This window comes from Entelurus aequoreus, linkage group LG03 (genome assembly GCF_033978785.1).
Source record: "Entelurus aequoreus isolate RoL-2023_Sb linkage group LG03, RoL_Eaeq_v1.1, whole genome shotgun sequence".
NCBI lineage: Eukaryota > Metazoa > Chordata > Actinopteri > Syngnathiformes > Syngnathidae > Entelurus > Entelurus aequoreus.
Window position 1 is genome coordinate 76,506,289 of NC_084733.1, and position 21,980 is coordinate 76,528,268.

Consider the following 21,980-nt stretch of genomic DNA (forward strand, 5'->3'; position numbering starts at 1 on the left):
TCACTGGATTCAGAATAAAATCAAATGCTGTTTTACCCAACAATGTTAGTATTTGAATATTGTTACTTGAAGACTTATTCCTGGTTACAATTATACTGTTAAGAAAGTATTGTCTTATATTTTGCCTAAAATGAGAATGCATCATAATCAGTGGCGGCTGGTGAATTTTGTTTTAGGTGGGGCTGAAAGTTTGTAAACCAAACCCCTGTAGGGGCGTCATCCTCCCCCAGAAGATTTATTTGTGATTTTCACATACAAATATTGAAGATCTTTGCTCCTTCTCAACTCTGTGGTAATGTTATTTTCATAAAATACAACCAATAGTACATTAATGTTAAATCTTACTTGTGAAAAGTAATCCCCCGATTCGTATTTTCAACAGTCCGCTCATTTGATCAGGAAAACGCTGAACACCAGCCCGGCATCTTTGTTTTCTACCTGTCAACTGTCAGTTTAGGCTGCTCGCCGGCTCCTCATCACCACTTCAAGATGCAAATTGCTCACGTGACAGCAACCAATACTGCATCTACTTATAAGATGTCTGTGGTTATAACGTCATTGCAAACACGGCAATATGTTGCGTCCACTGCAGTTTGCTACCTTATTCATACTTTTTGTCAAGTGATTTTTTTAAGCAGGGTTGCATGAGGTACCTAGACATAACGTTACGTTAATCAATGTATCACACACAGTAACATAACGTTAGACGGCGGTCAGCAGCACCGCATATTTTAGCCACCTACAAAAAGACAAACATAGTCAAATAAAGGTCAGTTAAAATGTATTACTATATTAAGAATATGTGTAGATATTGCATAGGGCCCTGACATCTAAAAAGTACAACTCTGTTCATTGTTATGTTCATGTATTTGTTATGTTTTTCATGTGTATGCACACATAAATACACATACAGTATGAGATGAGATCAATGAGATAAGGTAAGAACAGGATAGAAACTGCTGTGGAACTAGTTACAATGCAATATGCCATGGAAATACAATGTTAACACTTTTGTACAAATAAGTACAGTTGCACTTGTTTTTGCAAATGTGTTTATTCTGTGAAGGAATGAGTTAAATGTTTAAAATTGTTTAAACTATTAAAATGACTGGTTAATAGTGCTATTATGAATTGCTATGTCAGTACTTTTTTTCCCCTGCTATTTCAAATGCACTTGTTTTAATAAATAAATACAGCGGTTTAAAAGCATACACAATCTGTGTAAAAATATTAATCTGTGGTTAAAAGGACTTGAAAGGACTCGAAACTCAAAATGCAGGACTGTGACTTGACTTGAGACTTTCCAGTCTTGACTTTGGACTTGACTCGGGACTTTCCTGTCTTGACTCGGGACTTGACTCGAGACTTGAGGGCAAAGACTTGAGACTTACTTGTGACTTGCAAAGCAATGACTTGGTCCCACCTCTGATATTAATTATGGGCTATATAAAGTGCTATATAAATCTAATCCATTATTATATTGTGCAATCATAACAGAAATGTAAATGTGCAAGGGATGTAACATACTATTTGTAAACAGGTACTACTGTATCTCTATAACAGGTTTATATATACAGTATACAGTAACTTACATGCATCTATGCAGCGATGCTGCACAAAAGAACCCCCAATTCAACAATGAATTAGTTTATTTCACTCCATGTTCTTGAGTTATTCATAAAGACTTGGGGTGTGCTGGTAAATTCCAATTTATTCTTCTAAATTCTTTCAGCTGACAGCACCAGTTGGCAGACTGCATGTACCGCACATGTTCAGTGTGTTTAGAGTAGAGAGTGTGTGTAATAACAACACAACCACTAACACACACATGCCTAAAAGCTGCCCTTATTTGCTGAGAGCCTGAGTCGCCGTATTCCCCGGTAGTGCTCACCCAATTAGCAAAGACTATCACAACACTGCTGGAAATTATTTATAGACATCAGGACATATTGGGACCCATTACCTCCCTGCTTGGCACTCAGCGTTAAGGGTTGGAATTGGAGGTTAAATCACTAAAAATCAAACCACCGCTGCTGCCCACTGCTCCCCACTGCTCCCCTCACCTCCCAGCGGGTGATCAAGGGTGATGGGTCAAATGCAGAGAATAATTTTGCCACACCTAGAGTGTGTGTGACAATCATTGGTACTTTAACTTGAATTTATCAGGGAAATGCCAGATTCTAAATAATTTCACCGAGAGTTGTGCAATAGGTTTGCAGAACAATATTCCCTAATTGATAAATGATCCCCCATGATATGTTTAGGGACTCATTAATTCCTGTGGGTTACATAAACATATTATCAGAGCCAATGGATCATACTTAAACCATTAGTGCAAGCTTGGAAGGTGTTAAATGTACACTGACTGGCTACAGCTTTGTACCCACTTGTCAGTGTACATTATGGCAGGGGTGTCCAAAGTGGTCATATAAATACTATACTAATACAATATTATTTAACAAATACATTAATAGAGCACATAGGTGTAAAGTAACAAAAACATTTGAAACGTTGACGCTAAATACTACTGATGGACGATGCAAGACTTATTTTTTCAAGTCAATACCAATAACTTCCAGCTTTTCAAGGCCGATATGGATAACTTACAATAGTTTGTGCAAACCTGTTTTGCAGCTGGCTTTGTGGAAACTTATTTTGCAGAGCAGGCGTCTTTGTAGCCTTTCAAAACACTAAAGTAACAATGCTGGCGTTTCAGGTGGTGTGACGTGTTGAAGTGTGATGGGGTTTTTTTCTCCTCACGGAATGTTTGCAGAACATTTGGTGTAAAAAGCACACGGAATGTCTTTTTCTGAAACAGTGAAGAAGTCCTACATGATCAATGCCATGCTTGTTTACAATAAGCTCAGGGGAAGTTTGCAACACGCGCACAAGAGAAAAGGAGCGATTGATTTGCTCATTTATGAGTTATCTGATTAATCGGTATGTCGTCATGATTATTCATATTGAGCCCATAATTATCTGTCCGATTTTTGTCAAGCAACCCTGCTAAAAACATAAAGCTGACATGCAAAAATCTATGTATCACATTTGCTCGGAAAATTAATGTTTGGGTACCCTTGGTGTAAGGCATTGACGCCAATATAAAAAAGAGTAGTCAGGGTCTAGAGGTAATACATGCATACAAGCAAACCAACTGTTTTTAAGTCATTGAAAAATACATTTTCTGACCACCCAGCCCCACACCCCACCACTATCCAAATCTCACCAAACTTGTCCCTAATGTTGGTGCTGTCAAAAATACATTTGGGCTTTAAAGGCCTACTGAAACCCACTACTACCGACCACGCAGTCTGATAGTTTATATATCAATGATGAAATCTTAACATTGCAACACATGCCAATATGGCCGGGTTAACTTATAAAGTGCAATTTTAAATTTCCCGCTAAACTTCCGGTTGAAAACGTCTATGCATGATGACGTATGCGCGTGACGTCAATCGTTTGAAACGGAAGTATTGGTACACCATTGAATACAATACAAAAAGCTCTGTTTTCATCTCAAAATTCCACAGTATTCTGGACATCTGTGTTGGTGAATCTTTTGCAATTTGTTTAAATAACAATGAAGACTGCAAAGAAGAAAGTTGTAGGTGAGATCGGTGTATTAGCGGCGGACTACAGCAACACAACCAGGAGGACTTGAGATGGATAGCAGACGCGCTAGCCGCCGACCTCACCTTGACTTCCTCCGTCTCCGGGCCGCCGACTGCATCTATGATCGGGTGAAGTCTTTCGTCGCTCCGTCGATCACTGGAACGCAGGTGAGCACGGGTGTTGATGAGCAGATGAGGGCTGGCGTAGGTGGATAGCTAATGCTTTTAGCATAGCTCTGTGAGGTCCCGTTGCTAAGTTAGCTTCAATGGTGTCGTTAGCAACAGCATTGTTAAGCTTCGCCAGCCTGGATAGCATTAACCATGTAGTTACATGTCCATGGTTTAATAGTATTGTTGATTTTCTGTCTATCCTTCCAGTCAGGGGTTTATTTCTTTTGTTTCTATCTGCATTTAAGCCGATGCTATCACGTTCGCTCCGTAGCTAAAGTGTTTCGCCGATGTATTGTCGTGGAGATAAAAGTCACTGTGAATGTCCATTTCGCGTTCTCGACTCTCATTTTCAAGAGGATATAGTATCTGAGGTGGTTTAAAATACAAATCCGTGATCCACAATAGAAAAAGGAGAAAGTGTGGAATCCAATGAACCCTTGTACTTAAGTTCAATCAGAGCAAAAAAAGATACGTCCTGCACTGCATTCTAGTCCCTTCACTCTCACGTTCCTCATCCACGAATCTTTCATCCTCGCTCAAATTAATGGGGTAATCGTCGCTTTCTCGGTCCGAATCGCTCTCGCTGCATTGTAAACAATGGGGAAATGTGAGGAGCCTTTCAACCTGTGACGTCATGCTACTTCCGGTACAGGCAAGGCTTTTTTTATCAGCGACCAAAAGTTGCGAACTTTATCATCGATGTTCTCTACTAAATCCTTTCAGCAAAAATATGGCAATATCGCAAAATTATCAAGTATGACACATAGAATGGATCTGCTATCCCCGTTTAAATTTAAAAAATTCATTTCAGTAGACCTTTCATGGCTTTATTAACTGCAGCAATCAATAATTTTTAGTAATTTATCGATTAATCGGATAAAACATTTCTGGTCTCAATGCGTATTGTAGGGAAAAGTAATTGAAATAAACAAAACATTTATTACTATGACCTTCATTCTTTTTCTGATAAATACAAATCAACATTAGTGATGTGGGGATCTATACTAAAACATTGATACCGCCAATACCAGATCTTTCTGCCATAATATCAATTCTCAAATCAAAACATCAGTACATTTGATACTTTAGCTATTTAAGATAATGTATACCATTACCAGGAAGACAGTGTAAAGTAACTAAATCATTGAGATTTTGTCTAAATTAAACACGATTGGTGGGGACTACTTTTTCTTTAGTTAAGTTAAAGTTAAAGTACCAATGATTGTCACACACATTTGGCGAAATGATTCTCTGCATTTGACCCATCATCCTTGATCACACCCTGAGAGGTGAGGGGAGCAGTGGGCAGCAGCGGTGGCCGCGCCCGGGAATCATTTTTGGTGATTTAACCCCCAATTCCAACCCTTGATGCTGAGTGCCAAGCAGGGAGGTAATGGGTCCCATTTTTATAGTCTTTGGTATGACTCGGCCGGGGTTTAAACTCACAACCTACCGATCTCAGGGCGGACACTCTTAGCCTAGGTTAATAAGTAATGCACAAGCAATAAAATTACTGGCTATTAAACTGAGTCACTTCGCATTATAAAACAAGTGTATGTATCATTTTATCGTGGGCTATTTGGAGACACTACATACTGTACAGTAAAGATGAATATAAATAAGGTAACACATTCAATGCAGAATAATGCCATAATTTGTTTCACCCTGTGATTTAATATTGTTTCGTTTTAAATTGTGTATTGATTCCCCAAGAGCAGCAACACTTGAAAAACTTTTTTTTATTTTTTATTTAACAGACACATTAGGTATATTTGCACAAAGTATTGGTATCAGATCGGTATCGCCAATACTCGCCAGAATTTTACTCGGTATCGGATCGGAAAGAAAACCAGATATATCGCACATCCCTAATCAACATTGAAATTTCACACGTGCATTAATAAAAATAAAAAAAACGATCACGGCCCACACACACCACCGTTCTCATGTGCACTCCTTTGCAGTGGCTGTGCTAAAACAAATTTCACATATTTTTAGTTCCGGGTACCCCATGTGGTTTGGATTTCATAAAATGTTATGAGTTAGACTCATTAAACACTTAATCAAAGCAACACAATATGAATCAAATCTTCTTAAAATATAATTAATCAATTTATTCGATTAGTCACTGCAGGCCTAAATGCTATTAACATTTTATTATTCACACACATTTGTGGTATTGACTTTTCAGCATCCATCCGCACATCACATTTAGGATAAGTTTGGTGGGATTTGAACACGGTTAAAAATTACCTTAAAACTTTAAGTAAAGTTAAAATCCCAACGATAGTCACACACACACTATGTGTGGTGAAATTATCCTCTGCATGTGACCCATCCCCATGGTCACCCCCTGAGAGGTGAGGGGAGCTGTGAGCAGCAGCGGTGGCCGCGCTCGGGAATCATTTTGTGATTAACAACACAAACGAAAAATATTACGGCACAAACCAGCACAGACGGCAGTGGTTTCTTAATATTTGCAATGGGGGGAGCGGGGGGCAACTTCACACAGGTGGTCATGTGAGCAGGCTGTGCATACAGACCAGTATTGCCGCATTGAATTCTCTTTAGTATTAATTGCGACAACAGTTTGGGGGCCATATTGGTTGTTGCATTAAAGTGCAGCATTGCACACAGTAAGCCGCATGACTGACTGCAAGAGGCCCTTGCATGCCTGTGGGAGTGTGTGGCGTACTTCATGGTTTACGCCTATAAAATAATTTCCCTTACGCGGAGGAAAAAAGACGGGCAGCAGCACTGGCACGAGAGTTGGCATACGCTTAAGCAAATAAATATTGGAGTACATATTTAAGTAGAAGACTGTAGTTCTTATGTGACTATAGCTTATAATCACAGAAGCTAATCCTGGTAGTCACGTGACAGACTGCAATCATGCAACAAATAATACATTTCTGACTCATAAAATTGCAGTTTATTGCAAGCGTTCAAATAACTAAAATATACCCCTTTGTATTTTTGTGGCCTTTAGCACCCCCATGTGTTCAAACCAGGCAGTGCTTTGACTGTAGTGGAAATCACTCACATGACTTCCATCCATCCATTTTCTACCACTTGTCCCTTTCGAGGTTGCGGGGGGTGCTGGAGCCAATCTCAGCTGCATTCGGGCGGAAGGCGGGGTACACCCTGGACAAGTCGCCACCTCGTCACAGGGCCAACACAGATAGACAGACAACATTCACACTCACATTCACACACTAGGGCCAATTTTTTGTGTTGCCAATCAAACTATCACCACTTATTTTTTATTATTATTATCTTGCAGATAATTATAAAATATGTTAAACACAGCACCCAAATAATTAGCTATTTACTGAAATCTACTTGATTTTTCATTCATACACAAATGTCATCTTACAAGCTTTCATTTTTTTGGATGTGCAGAATGTGGATGTCTGGACTACTAAACTCTTGGTCTTGTTTGCTCAAAGGGATTTCTTCCCAATGGAAACTTTGTTGCAGCAACTATAGGACAAAAATAAAGGACCACAGTGACCAATAGGACCAATGGAAAAATATAAATTTTTACATTCATATATTCAGCGATACAAAACATAGTTACGCTTTTTCTCACCTCAAAAAACTGCCTTTCCACTTTTGGGTTGATGCCCTCAGTGCGTTGCTCGTAGCAACAGATGATGCAGGTCTCTGGTCCAGCAAGCAGTTTCAAGGTCTCTGTCAATGGAGCAATCGACTGTGCAGAAATTTAAGTTATTGATGACGGATTGTGGATATAGTGAAACTGAGGGAAATGTCAGTCTAAATATAACCCTACCTGCTCGTAATAAATGCAATCTGCCAGAAGGACATAGTCAGGAAACGGCAGGAAATCAGATACATCTTCACCCCTGGAAAACAAATCTCTAACTAACACATGTGGACAGAATATACAATGTGTTGTACATGCAGTGCAGATATAAACCCTATAGATCAGTGGTGCCCAAACGTTTGCCTCCAAAAGTGAAAATCTGCCAATAGTTTTTGGGCCAAACAGCACCACCAGTGAGGAATTTAGCCTCATACCGGCATATTTAAATATAAGTTGTGTGCGTAATTCAATTAACATGCAACTCTGCATCGTTTATGTGCATTTTTGACCTCAAAAGATTCAAAACAGTCATTTTCTGCAGTTTTTCGCCAATTCTAGGTGTTGTTCTGTAATCAGTTCTTCCTAGATATTTTATCTGATCGCTTTCAACCTTTACCCGGACAGATTAGACATATGGAGGATGCTAAATTTGGAAGTGTTTAGGTTTTCATTATAGTACGTGGGCAAAGTATGGCAACCAAGATTATTATTTTCCATAGAGCGTCAGAAATCACAACTTTACTGTAGAGCAGGGGTCTCAAATTCAAACAAAACTAGTTACCCTGTGTAGGTGCCAGCTAAGGTTACTTATATTATTTGTGGTGTATTCTCTTGTGTTGACTAATTGGCTTGTCATTTGGTGATTGGTGGGTTTGTGAGTCACGTGGAGTGTAGTACATCAGCAGTAGTAATATCAGCTGTTGAGGAAGTGAGAGGGTGACAGGAGATGTCATACCTTGCTGACTGTATTTAGAGCACTTTGATAGAACACATTTAATTTGATAGAGCACATTCAGTTTGATAAAATGTATTAATAGACACGTTAAGTTTGGGAAGTTATTTTCACTATTGTTTCAAGCAAAATAAATATTTAAAATGCAACAACATTGAAGAAATCCTTTTTGGACATGCCAGGCCGTCTGGCGGGTACAAATGTTTACCCCGTTCAGCCTCTCGGCGACTATACGTGCTTTTTTTTGTTGATAGTCCCCTAACATTCTGTAAAAAAAATCTATATATTTTACAATTTTAAAAAATGGTAGCTCAGTCACCAGAATTTTAACATTATATTTATAGTGGGTTTTACATCAATTTACTGTGAATTGAAAAACGGTACCACTGTTGTTTTTATGTTAAATTCTGGTGATTGAGCTGCCAATTTTTTTTTACCGTAAAATCTATGGCCATTTTTTACAGTGCCATCCATCCATTTTTCTACCGCTTGTCCCTTTCAGGGTCGCGGGGGGTGCTGGAGCCTATCTCAGCTGCATTCGGCGGTAGGCGGGGTAAACCCAGGACAAGTCGCCACCTCATCACAGGGCCAACACAGACAGACAACATTCACACTCGTATTACTATGAAATGAAAAACAGTACCACTGTTATTTTTACCACAAACATCTGGCGACCGAGCTGCTACTGTACAATCTACAGTCCTTGTTTTTACAGTGCATTACTGTAAATGGAAAAATTGTACTACTGATGATTTTGCAGTAAATATCTGGTGACTGCGCTGCCAAGTTTTTACAGTAAAACCTACTGACGTTTTTCAGTGTAGCCTTGCGAACATGCCATCAATGACTGTGCAGCTTGACACTAAAAGAACACCTTCAGGCAACTACAACCCTAGACTAACACCCTCTCCCCACCACATCCCACCTCCCAGGATTGTAAATAATCAAATGTAAATAATCAAATGTATATACTTGTTCTTATGCTTTCTGAGCTCACTATGTTCACCGCTCGCTGTACATATCCTACGAAGTCAGACCTACACTGTTTCAATGTCCATTTCTCAGATGATATTATTGTTGATGACTGAAGTGCTGATATCAACCAAACCTAAACAACCCCCCCCCCACACCCGGTATAGCTCGGTTGGTACAGTGGCCGTGCCAGCAACTTCAGGGTTCCAGGTTCGATCCCCGCTTCCGCCATCCTAGTCACTGTCGTTGTGTCCTTGGGCAAGACACTTTACCAACCTGCTCCCAGTGCCACCCACACTGGTTTAAATGTAACTTAGATATTGGGTTTTACTATGTAACAGCGCTTTGAGTCACTAGAGAAAAGCGCTATATAAATATAATTTACTTCACTTCACATCCCACCACCCGGATTGTAAATAATGTAAATAATTTAATGTATATACTCTGATGATGATTAACTTGTGTGATGACTGTACTATGCTGAAAGTATATATTTATACCATGAATTGATTAACGTGGACCCCGACTTAAACAAGTTGAATTGAAAAACTTATTTGGGTGTTACCATTTAGTGGTCAATTGTACGGAATATGTACTGTACTGTGCAATCTACTAATAAAAGTCTCAATCAATCAATCAAACAGGGGCCAGTATGAATATGTATTCAATTTGGTAGCCACCATTTGACGGGCCAAACGAAATAACACGGCGCGTCAAATTTGGCCTGCGGGCCCCACTTTGGGGTCAGAGACAAACTCTACCATATTAAATATAAAATATATTAGTACAAACCATTTTAGTACCTTGGCAGTTATGGATCCATTATGGATGAGTGTGTGGTTGTCTTGGATGTTGATGTTCAGGAGGCTCTGTAGATCCTCCAAGTCTGTCACACTAACATGAGCGCTGTAGTAATCAATTCAGAAAAACACGAAGTATGTGTAAGGTGGGTAAACTAATACACAAAAGTAAGGCGTATAATTGTATTATCTTATTAACTCACCCGAGTGTTGCTGCCATCAATCCCACCACCCCAGTGCCTGCCCCTAACTCCACCACTCTTCGACCAGCCCACAAGTTAACTCCTAAAGATGGTTCGTGAAATAGTTTCGTCTCTAAATACTTAGCAAGAACAATGGCGGCATCCCAAACCACGCAACCAACGTCCCCCATATGACACTGATTAACCTTCAAGACGGAGCCGTCGTGTTTCTCAATTTCTCTCACAAAATAGTTGTTGTGGTCGCCATACGCCGCCATGTTAGTCCAGCCGGCGAGAAAATGGAAGTTGGTATTTGGTATTTTCAAAATAAGAGTGCTACGCGTTAAATGGGACAGAATGTCTGTGTTTTTGCCGTGTCATCATGTTTGCTATAACGTGGCGTGTTCTGTTTTTTTGTTTTTTGTTATTTGGCGAGAGGTGTGGGGGGGATTAATTACAGTATATAATGTAGGTCATGATAAACTCACAAAATTCTCTAATATTTTTAATTTCATATTTGACGAGCATGCGCAGATGCGAGCGCCAGATGTCATGGCGGCTGTTAGCTTTTTAGCTAACAAAAGTCTCCGTTGTACGTGTCTTTAATTGCATATTAACGTTTGAGAATGTAATTATGCGCAGCTGAACCAACAACCTGGGAAATATATATAATATACTGAGAAAATTTGACATTTACGATGTTTCGTAGCAGCACAGAAGAGATAGCAACTAGTGACACTTCAGAACATGAACAGACTTGTGAAGTTACTCCAGTTGACACAATTGCGTTGAATGAAACCACTTCTTTCAACCCAGTATCAGCTTCAAGCTCGGATGGAGGCAGTACTCGTTCGAGCAGTGGTCCATCACGACCTCGCCCAGCACCAGGTAATTTTAGTGATACCTCGGTTTTTGGTATTAACCCATTTCAAAGGGTCTGTAGAAAACTGACTTGTTTTTCCTATAGGACATCATGTAAATGAATTTAATCTGTTCCAGACACCCACACATGTTAACACAAAACCCGTTTTATAGTGAATATTTATAGTTTACGTGCATAAAGCACAGTGGCGGGCCGTGCGTTTCCCACCTAGGCCTTCAGTGATGTCCGACTTCAATGATTACCTCTCAAAATACCATAATTGATGTCTCCACATGATCATTGCTGGGGAAATACTATACAGGAACACATTTACACCCTACTGTGTATTGAATCACATTAACAGTGTACACAACGGGGTTATTTTTTGGCGCATTTAAAAATAAATTAAAACGCATCAGCAGTTAAAACATACCGTACATTTCTCTGCTTGGCTTGTGCAACTTCCGGTCAATAAAGTTTGATTCAATGTACACACTTCTCAAAGATATATTAACTGCCCTGACCACATGATGGCGACAAATACACATGTAACAATGTTAATTTAATGACAAGCATGACACACTTTAACAACAACAGTTTACAACTTTTAGTTGTAACAGAACAGCTACTGTCAACAACTTGTGATCTGATTAGCTATGGCAACTGTCTCTCAACTGTATGTGTTCTCAAATTCAGTGTTTTTCAACCTTTTTTGAGCCAAGGCGCATTTTTTTCATTGAAAAAATCCGGAGGCACACCATCAGCAGAACTCATTAAAAAAACGAAACTCAGTTGACAGTAAAAAGTCGTTGTCGCAATTGTTGGATATGACTTTAAACCATAACCAAGCATGCATCACTATAGCGCTTGTCTCAAAGTAAGTGTACTGTCACCACCTGTCACATCACGCCCTGACTTATTTTGAGTTTTTTGCTGTTTTCCTGTGTGTAGTGTTTTAGTTCTTGTCTTGGGCTCCTATTTTGGTGGCTTTTTCTCTTTTTTTCGTATTTTCCTGTAGCAGTTTCCTGTCTTCCTTTGAGCGATATTTCCCCCATCTACTTTGTTTTAGCAATCAAGAATATTTCAGTTGTTTTTATCCTTTTTCGTGGGGACATTGTGGATTGTCATGTCATGTTCGGATGTACATTGCGGACGCCGTCTTTGCTCCACAGTAAGTCTTTGTTGTCGTCCAGCATTCTGTTTTTGTTTACTTTGTAGCCAGTTCAGTTTTAGTTTTGTTCTGCATAGCCTTCCCTAAGCTTCAATGCCTTTTTTTAGGGGCACTCACCTTTTGTTTATTTGTAGTTTAAGTATTAGACACCTTTTTACCTGCACACTGCCTCCCGCCGTTTCCGACATCTACAAAGCAATTAGCTACAGGCTGCCACCTACTGATATGGAAGAGTATTACACGGTTACTCTGCCGATCTCTAGACAGCACCGACACTCAACAACAACACATAATTTGCAGACTATAATTACTGGTTTGCAAAAAATATTTTTAACCCGAATAGGTGAAATTAGATCATCTCCCACGGCACATCAGACTGTATCTCACGGCACACTAGTGTGCCGCGGCACAGTGGTTGAAAAACACTGCTCTAATTCATCCGCGTATCCAATTACAGGACGGGTAAATGTCACGTTCAACGTGAGGCCATCTAGAAGGCCTTACTGACAACAACTAGTGATCTGATTGGCTATCGTAACTAGGGATGATGTTTGATAAGAAATTATCGAGTTCGAGCTTATAATCAAATCCTCTTATCGAACCGATTCCTTATCGATTCTCTTATCGAGTCCAGATAGGTTGTTGTATATGGAAAAAAACACACAATATTTGGTTTGACAAAAGCTCACTTTTATTATATAAGAAAAAAATAAAATCTAATAAATAAATAAATATTGACTGCTACCCCCCTAAAAAAAAATAAAAAAAAAATAAAAATATTGACTGTTGTTACCCAAAGTATATTAAGTGGGATTTTTCAGAAAAACAAATATATACAGTAACACAAAAACAACCTGTCTCTGTGATCACTATAGGTGTATAAATAATAATATAGTGTTAAATAAAATCAGTCCCTTGGGCAAACTTAAAATAATACAGCTCTCCAAAAAGTGCACTTCTGCTGCTATTTGACATAACTGTTTGTTATGATGCTTTGACATTTTTGCACTTTATTTCTTTATTGAAAGAAAATTCTATGAAGAGAAAAGTTGTTTGCAAATGTGGTTACAATGCTAAAAAATGAAAAGTTAAAGCTAAAAAAAGAAATACATTATTGAGTTAAAATCTTTCTTTATAGGGGGAAAGATGTGATGTTATGAGCTAGGGCAGGGGTCGGCAACCCGCGGCTCTAGAGCCGCATGTGGCTCTTTAGCGCCGCCCTAGTGGCTCTCTGAAGCTTTTTCAAAAATGTATGAAAAATGGAAAAAGATGAGGGGGAAAAAAACCTTTTTTTTTTGTTTTAGTATGGTTTCTGTGGGAGGACAAACATGACACAAACCTCCCTAATTGTTATAAAGCACACTGTTTGTATTAAACATGCTTCACTGATTCGAGTATTTGGCGAGCACCGTTTTGTCCTACTAATTTTGGCGGTCCTTGAACTCACCTTTAGTTTGTTTCCATGTATAACTTTCTCCGACTTCCTAGGACGTGTTTTATGCCACTTCTTTTTCTGTCTCATTTTGTCCACCAAACTGTTAACGTTGTGCGTGAATACACAAAGGTGAGTTTTGTTGATGTTATTGACTTGTGTGGAGTGCTAATCAGACATATTTGGTCACTGCATGACTGCAAGCTAATCGATGCTAACATGCTATTTAGCCTAGCTATATGTACATATTGCATCATTATGCCTCATTTGTAGCTATATTTGAGCTCATTTAGTTTCCTTTAAGTCATCTCAATTCAATGTATATCTCATGACACACTATCTGTATGTAATATGGCTTCTAATTTGTTGCGGCTCCAGACAGATTTGTTTTTGTATTTTTGCTCCAATATGGCTCTTTCAACATTTTGGGTTGCCGACCCCTGAGCTAGGGAAAATAACAACTACACTACCCAGCATGCAACGGGAGTGACAAGCATGGTTGGTAGCCCCAAAAAGTGTTGTTGCATGTTGCCACCGGCAGCTAAGAATGAGTTTATGGGCACGCTGTGAAAGTAAATGTCAAGGACTCAGCCAACACGTCTCGTCTGCATTATTTATAATTAGACAGACAACACATATACAGAGTGATTTTGTTTTGTTTACAAGGAAAGAAAAACAAAAGTTAAAAAAAGGAGATGTCATAAATATGTATGTGCTGCGGTTGCTTTAAGAACGTTGCGACAGCTGCCGTAAAGGAGGTGCGTTGCTAGCCTGGTTGCTATGTTTCCGGTTGGTCGTAACAGTGTTCGTCATGTGTTTGTACCCTGTTCAAATCTCTCAGTAAAGTTATTCATTGGATTATACCTTTTGTTTTGAACTTTATTACACCTTGGAGCGCGGTCCATTGTTTTTCCTGCTTTCCCTATCTGCGCCTAATGACTGAGCTACGTGACGTAATTTCTTGTGATGTCTCAAGGGGCATTTCTGGTCGGGACGGGATTCGTTCCGAGGGATTCGAATAAAGAACCAACTCTTTTTCTTTACTATAGTGGTCTCGATAACGGGTACCGATTCTCAAAAAGGTATTTGAGTCCGAGGACTCGGTTCTTTTCTTATCGAACAACCGGGAAAACCGGTTTCGAGTATTATCCCTAATCGTAACTGTCTATCACTGTATGTCCCCGTTCACTGACAGTGCACGGACACCTGCATTGTTGATTCTGAAGGCGTCTGGCAGATTTCGTACACCATGGCAACACAAGCTAGCTGAATTCTGATTGGATACAAACTAAAACCAAAAACCACAGCACTAGAATGAGCATAATATGACATGAAGAGAATATGTGAAGTGAAGTATATTTATATAGCGCTTTTCTCTAGTGACTCAAAGCGCTTTACATAGTGAAACCCAATATCTAAGTTACATTTAAACCAGTGTGGGTGGCACTGGGAGCAGGTGGGTAAAGTGTCTTGCCCAAGGACACAACGGCAGTGACTAGGATGGCGGAAGTGGGGATCGAACCTGCAACCCTCAAGTTGCTGGCACGGCCGCTCTACCAATCGAGCTATACCGCCCCATGAATAATTTTAGATATTAAGGGAAAGTAAATGAAAAAATAATTGTATCTTTAATTATGATCATGATTTCTTGTTATGTTAGGCCAGCAGAGAAGGCCTTGCTGGCCCTGATGGCACACCACTGATAAAGCAATAAAAAAATGCATATTAATGACAAATGAGGTGGGCGAGACAACTTTGCTCTCTACAAGACTACTGAGGACAGGGTCACATTACCCTTGTAGCAGTCAGTATGTGTCCATGCACTAAATTAGTCTGATTTCTCAAATTGTTGGCTCTAAATAAGCCTCCTAATGTCACATCGGGGTCGCATTATTTTGAGGTGGTTGTAGATTAACTACGGTCAAAGTATTGGACAGGACGTCGAAATGTGTAATAAAGTTGAACTTTATATAAGAAAAAAATGGGGATACAAACGGTACAAAACGATCCTTATATGTTGTTATCTGTCATTCATTCATCACCCGTAAACTCGTAATTCTCATCTCAACAACCACAATGCACCTGCTCCCGGTCTTTCTAACATCCGGTTTGCCGCAATGCATTGTGGAACATGCAGTCTTTTAGTTTACCCTTTGTTAGGCTATTGAGTAGAAACAACTCAATTCAATGTCAGTGTTTCTCAAATAATCAATATCAAATACATGTATAATTCAAATCAATTCCCTTTTAACTATTTTTAGCTGTAAATATTAATAGATCAATTTATCAGCAATTAAATCAAACATGCAAATTAGGAATGATCATTACACATGAACTATATAACCCATAAGTTACAACATCCTCCCCCCATGAACTACGTTCATCTAAATCTCAAGACAGTACAGTAACTGAATAGGTCTTCTTAGCAAAGTCCCTGAGGGAGTGCGGACTATGCACGACCTGACAAGTCCATCTCGGCCGGTAAACAGTTATGTGATTCTTCCCAGTTTCCAGGTTTGTCTGGGGGTGTTGTCCTCTCCAATGAGTACAACGTCACCCACTTTTAGTGGGGTGGGTGTCGGTGTGTCACAGCGGTGTGCTGACTTCAAGTCCAGTAAGTAATCCTTACGCCAGGCGTTCCAGAAGCTGGTCGTGAGTCTACGTCTGTACTTCCATCTTCGAGTGATCTCTGTCTTGAAGAACTCGTCAGCAGTTAGTTCTCCTTTTTTCTTTGATTTTGTTTGAGCATTGGCTATGAATCTCTTTATCCAGGCTGTCACTCTGAGAACTCTCTTCAGCTTGCTGTATCTTTCCAGTTCTAACACCGGTTCAGTGGGGTCTGTATCATTTGCAGCGAGCTGCACAGTGATCTGTTGGCTGGACCTTAGTTCTGCATTCACCTTGTCTGGAACATTGTCATTTTCAGTCTCCTCTGACTGATCAGTTGATGTCAGAACGCTGGGCCCGTTCCACCATAGGTGGTTCTGTATCAGCCCTTCAACACTTTGTCCTCTTGTGGGGAGGTCAGCTGGACTTATCTTCCCTGGGATGTGTGACCATCTCTCAGGGTTGGTCAATGACTGGATCTCGGTCACTCTGTTTGCAACAAACTGTTTCCACTTCTGAGCTGAGCTGCAAATCCAATGCAGTGTAATCATAGAGTCTGTCCACATTCTTATCTGATTTGGTTCCAATTTTAGAGTCATCATCAAGTTGTTGGCTAGTCTCGCTCCAATCACAGCTCCCATGAGCTCCAGGCGTGTCAGTGTCATTTTCTTGAGAGGAGCCACCCTGGATTTGGAAACGACTAGGCTCATTATAGGTTCTCCATCTGACGATTCACCTTGTAGGTAGGCTGCAGCACTGTAGGCTCTTTCACTTGCGTCGCAGAACACATGTAGTGTTAGGGCATTTTTATTATCTGGCTGCATGTCTGTTCGATACCACCTTGGTATGGCGAGCTGGTGTAGCTGGGGCAGTTCTGAACACCACTGTTGCCATTCTTGAGTCAGGTCAGGTGGTAGCTCTTCGTCCCAGGAGAGTCCTCTCTCCCACATTTCTTGAAACATGCACTTGATTCTGACTGTGAAAGGTGTCAGGAACCCGAGTGGGTCATAGACGCGTGCATCTGACTGTAGAACACTTCTCTTTGTGTTCTTCTTTTCTTTTAAGATGCTCAATAGCGGTCTGAGGTCAAAGGTGAAGTCATCTGGTTTTGGTCTCCACACTAGGCCCAACACCTTGAGCACAGCTCCGTGTGTCTCCGATGCCGGTGTGTGGTCTGTTGTGCCCTCCTTCCATTTCTTCTCCAGCTCATGAGAGTTGGTCATCCACTTGCAGAGGTCCATGCCTGCGATTGACAGCATTTGGGTTGCAGTTGCTGTCACATGGTAGGCCTCTTCAACACTGTGTGCGCTTGCAATGAAATCATTGACGTAAAGTGACTCTCTTAGTGTCTCTACAACCTATGGTTGTTTTGTTTCATATTGTTTTATGTGTTTTCTGATTGTAGCTGCAAGTAGGAATGGACTTGGGGAGGCCCCAAACACCACTCTAGTCATCCGCAGAACACGCAGCTCTCCATCCTCTTCTCCGCTTGGTGGGCCTGTGAGCCACAGAAATCTCACTGCATCTCTGTCTTTCTCCACTATGGAGATCTGCAAGAAAGCCTTTTTTATGTCTGACATAAAGGCGATTTCATTTTTTCAGAATTTAATGAGGACACTGAGGAGATCTGGATTCAGGTTTGGTCCTGTGAGCAGACAGTCATTGAGGGATGGACTGCCATCTTCATGAGACGACGCATTAAACACCACTCTCAGCTTTGTGGTCACTTTGTCTTCTCTGAGTACTGCGTGGTGAGGTAAGTAGTATTTCACGTTGTCTGTACTTGCATTGTTTTTTGGCACATCCTCTGCAATGTTCTGCTGTAAATAGTCCTCCACTACTTCATTGTATCTGCTGTAGAATGTAACATCCTTCTTCAGTCTTTTCTTCAGACCTTCAAATCGTTTTTTAGCAACTCTGTAGTTGTCTTGGAGCGCTGCTTTGTCTGGTTTCCATGGCAACTCTACGTGATATCGTCCATCTTTGAAAGTTGTTGTTCTCTCAAACATCTGCAGAGCCTTTTCTTCTGCTGGGTTCTGTGTGTTTTCACTTGTGATGCCCAGAGACTCAATTTCCCAGAATGCACTTAGTTGCTTGGAAACAAGTGTGTCCTCTTCAAGTGGAATGAACATGCAGGTTGCCTCAGCGACACTTGACATGCACACTGGTCCCTGCACAGACCATCCAAATGTGCTCTCTAGTGCAACTAATGTCTCTGTCAGTCGCCCCACTCTTCCTGAGACAATTTGCCAATAGTAGTCTGCTCCTATCAGGACAGATAGCTCAGGATCATCTGGGAAGTCTGCTAATTGTAGTCCTTTTTTCTTGAGCTCATGTTGAATCTGGTCACCGGGAACTTTCATCACAGCTGAGCACACCTGAGGTGTTTCTAAGGCCTCAATTTCAATTCTTTGCTGGTTGTCCCAGACATTCTCCAATTTGACTTCCACTGTGTTGCGTTGTGACATTGTGGGGACAGAGGAGCCAAATGTGTGAAGAGTGAGTGTCTCTTGTCTTATTACTGGTAAGTTCAGGCTCTTCACAAGGTTTTCATGGATGAAGCTTCTCTGACTCCCTCCATCGAGTAAACAGCGAGCCATTTTTCTGCCTAATGGGCCTCCTACCCATGCCTTAGCAGTTTGTAGCAGCACAGTGTTCTGTCCATCTTGTTTAATCTTCGCTGAGTGAGGAATAACTGAGGAAACAACAGCCTCTTCTTTAACATTGGGGGGCTGCACCTCACTTTTCTCACCGGTGCACACAGCAATGTGATGCCTCCTTCCACATTTTTCACATGCTGCATCCTTCACTTTGCATGTTTTTGCAATGTGTTTCTGTCCCAGACACACAAAACATCTTCCCATTTTCTTGATCTTTTCTTTGCGTTGAGGAATGCTGTTAGTAGGGCAATGCTCAGATTTGTGTTCTGCACTGTCACAGAATATACAGTTGTGTGTCTTCTGGCTGACTGTGTGCAGTGCAGCAGCAGATTGCATGCTGGGTCTGTTCATTTTTGTGCCATTGGATGAGCATAACTGCTTCCATGGCTTACTTTCTGGTTTGTGTTCTTTTTGGGTGTATGACGTTGTCATTTGCAGTGCTCTTTCCCTGCTCTGAACCTCCTTCTGTAGGAATTTGACTATTTCATCAACCTTCCATTCATCATCATCTCCCCTCTGACGGCTATATTCAAGAGCTATGTCATCTGGAATCATCTTCATTAAAATTGGGCATAGTAGGCTTCCATAAGTGTCTGACACTACACCCAGTGACTCCAAGCTCCTAATTTGAATTTCACATTCATCATATAGCTGCCTTAATGCATGCACATCAGAGGATTTCTTCACAGGAGTTAGATTCAGCAGCCTTGACATGTGAGCACTGATCACCAGATCTTTCCTTCCAAATCTGCTTTTCAATAATGTGATAGCACTGTCATAATTAGCATCTGTAAGTATAAGTCCTGCTACTGCCTTTGCAGCTGTTCCTGTGAGGTACGTTTTCAGGTAGGTAAACTTCTCACGTTTGCACAATGCATCATTTGTGTGAATAGCAGTCTCATACTGGCTCCAAAACTCCTGCCATTTACTGACATCGCCATTGTATTTATCAATAATCAATTTCGGTAGCTTCACAGACTGTCTGTATGCTAATGAGTTGGCCGAGTTAGCGTCGCTCACCCTCTGCTGCGTTGATGCTTGTTGCCGCTGGTTTTCATCCTCTTTTTTCTTCACCATGCGCTGCGCGCGGCTCTTATACGAGATGACACGTTGTTTATAGTCCTCCGTGTTTTCGATCTCGTGCTCCAAGTCATCCAACGCTGTGAGCAGTTCAATTGCATTGTCCAACTCAAATAGACTGTCCTCCTTCGCGGACAACATGTCCAATAAAGTACTCAAATGATCAATGTCCGGATCTGGCTTGGTCATTTCTCCGTCTATCTGGTTCAAAAGACGCGTCGTAGTACCTCTGATTGCACCCAGTTTTCTTCTCATTCTTTCCATTTCGGTCCTACGTTCCTCTTCTGTCATCTGAGCAGCGGCTTTAGCTTCTCCCTTGCTCATCTTTTTCCGGGTTTTTTGGCACCAAAAAATGTAGATTAACTACGGTCAAAGTATTGGACAGGACGTCGAAATGTGTAATAAAGTTGAACTTTATATAAGAAAAAAATGGGGATACAAACGGTACAAAACGATCCTTATATGTTGTTATCTGTCATTCATTCATCACCCGTAAACTCGTAATTCTCATCTCAACAACCACAATGCACCTGCTCCCGGTCTTTCTAACATCCGGTTTGCCGCAATGCATTGTGGAACATGCAGTCTTTTAGTTTACCCTTTGTTAGGCTATTGAGTAGAAACAACTCAATTCAATGTCAGTGTTTCTCAAATAATCAATATCAAATACATGTATAATTCAAATCTATTCCCTTTTAACTCTTTTTAGCTGTAAATATTAATAGATCAATTTATCAGCAATTAAATCAAACATGCAAATTAGGAATGATCATTACACATGAACTATATAACCCATAAGTTACAACAGTGGTATTTTCCCCAAGATGCAGAAGGACGTCTGGAAGCAGTGTGCAGGTAAGAAAGTTGATTTATTAAAATAACAGGGCAAAGGATGTGAAAAAAGTAAAATGTGCAGATGGCACAAGAAGCTATGGCAAAGCTTAGCAATAGACTAGCCAAAAACGGAGCAAGAAACTAGTCATTCTAAACTCATATCCAAATAAACACCAAGCGTAAATGTTGCATGTTGCGAACAACACTGCCAGGCATAGTATGGTGCAAGGCAGGAATAAATAACTCTCTGATGAGTGACCGAGAGCAGGTGAGCGTCCTGACCACTAATCAGAGGCAGGTGACAAAAATCAGCACCCATGACAACTAAAAACACAAACAAGGGTGCTGAAACAGAATTAACCCACAACTAAGGAAATATCAAACTAAACAAAACATGACCCGTGCAACGGATCATGACACCTACAGCACGTGATGGTCAGATGAAGCCTCATTAGGCATTGAACCACTTGAGCCATAGGTTCGAGAATTTGTCAAAGCTTTAGCGCATGCTTCGGCACAAGACTCCACCTGCTGGTCAAAAGTATAATTACAAACAGCTGCATGTTAACCACATAATGTGTGATGCATGGAAATGTTGCGTCTACTATGGCTCTTGGAAATGACAATGAATCACAATAAATGTTTGACAAAATTGTTTTGCCAGGTTAACCAACAAAGTATAATAAAATGTGTTTTATGTGTTATATATGTAGTGTATATGTGTTTGTATTTTGCCAACATTAAAGGCCTACTGCAGGGGTCGGCAACCTTTACCACTCAAAGAGCCATTTTGACAAGTTTCACAAATTAAAGAAAACAATGGGAGCCACAAAACTCCTTTGAAAATGTAAAATGAAATAACACTGCATACAAAGCTTTTTTTGCTTTGTGCTATGTTTTAACCAGGGGTCCCACACCTTAATATAAAAATTTAATGATAGTGCAACCCGCGATTGCGCCTGATAGCGTCATACTTGCCAACCCTCTCAATTTATCCGGGAGATTCCCGAGTTCCAGGGCGTGATGGTACTGCCTT

The 21,980-nt window shown here is 40.5% G+C and overlaps 2 protein-coding genes across 3 annotated transcripts in view; one reads left to right on the forward strand and one right to left on the reverse strand.

Moving 5' to 3' along the window:
* Nucleotides 1-5,523: 5,523 nt before the first annotated feature.
* LOC133645792 (protein N-lysine methyltransferase METTL21D-like) lies at nucleotides 5,524-10,611 on the reverse strand. Its single transcript, XM_062040665.1, has 5 exons — nucleotides 10,320-10,611; nucleotides 10,109-10,222; nucleotides 7,579-7,651; nucleotides 7,378-7,497; nucleotides 5,524-7,268 (listed from the first exon to the last, which is right to left on the reverse strand). The coding sequence occupies exons 1-5, from the start codon at nucleotides 10,574-10,576 to the stop codon at nucleotides 7,158-7,160; spliced, it is 675 nt and encodes a 224-aa protein (XP_061896649.1). The 5' UTR covers nucleotides 10,577-10,611; the 3' UTR covers nucleotides 5,524-7,157.
* A 113-nt stretch (nucleotides 10,612-10,724) lies between these two features.
* Nucleotides 10,725-21,980, forward strand: part of LOC133645793 (mutS protein homolog 4-like) — a 40,898-nt gene continuing 29,642 nt past the window's right edge. Inside the window, exon 1 of one of the 2 annotated variants that reach the window (XM_062040667.1) lies at nucleotides 10,725-11,186. In XM_062040667.1, coding sequence (XP_061896651.1) covers nucleotides 10,997-11,186 — 190 coding nt within the window. In that variant the 5' untranslated portion in view covers nucleotides 10,725-10,996. The remainder of the gene's footprint in view (nucleotides 11,187-21,980) is intronic. The other variant, XM_062040666.1, reaches the window with a different exon arrangement.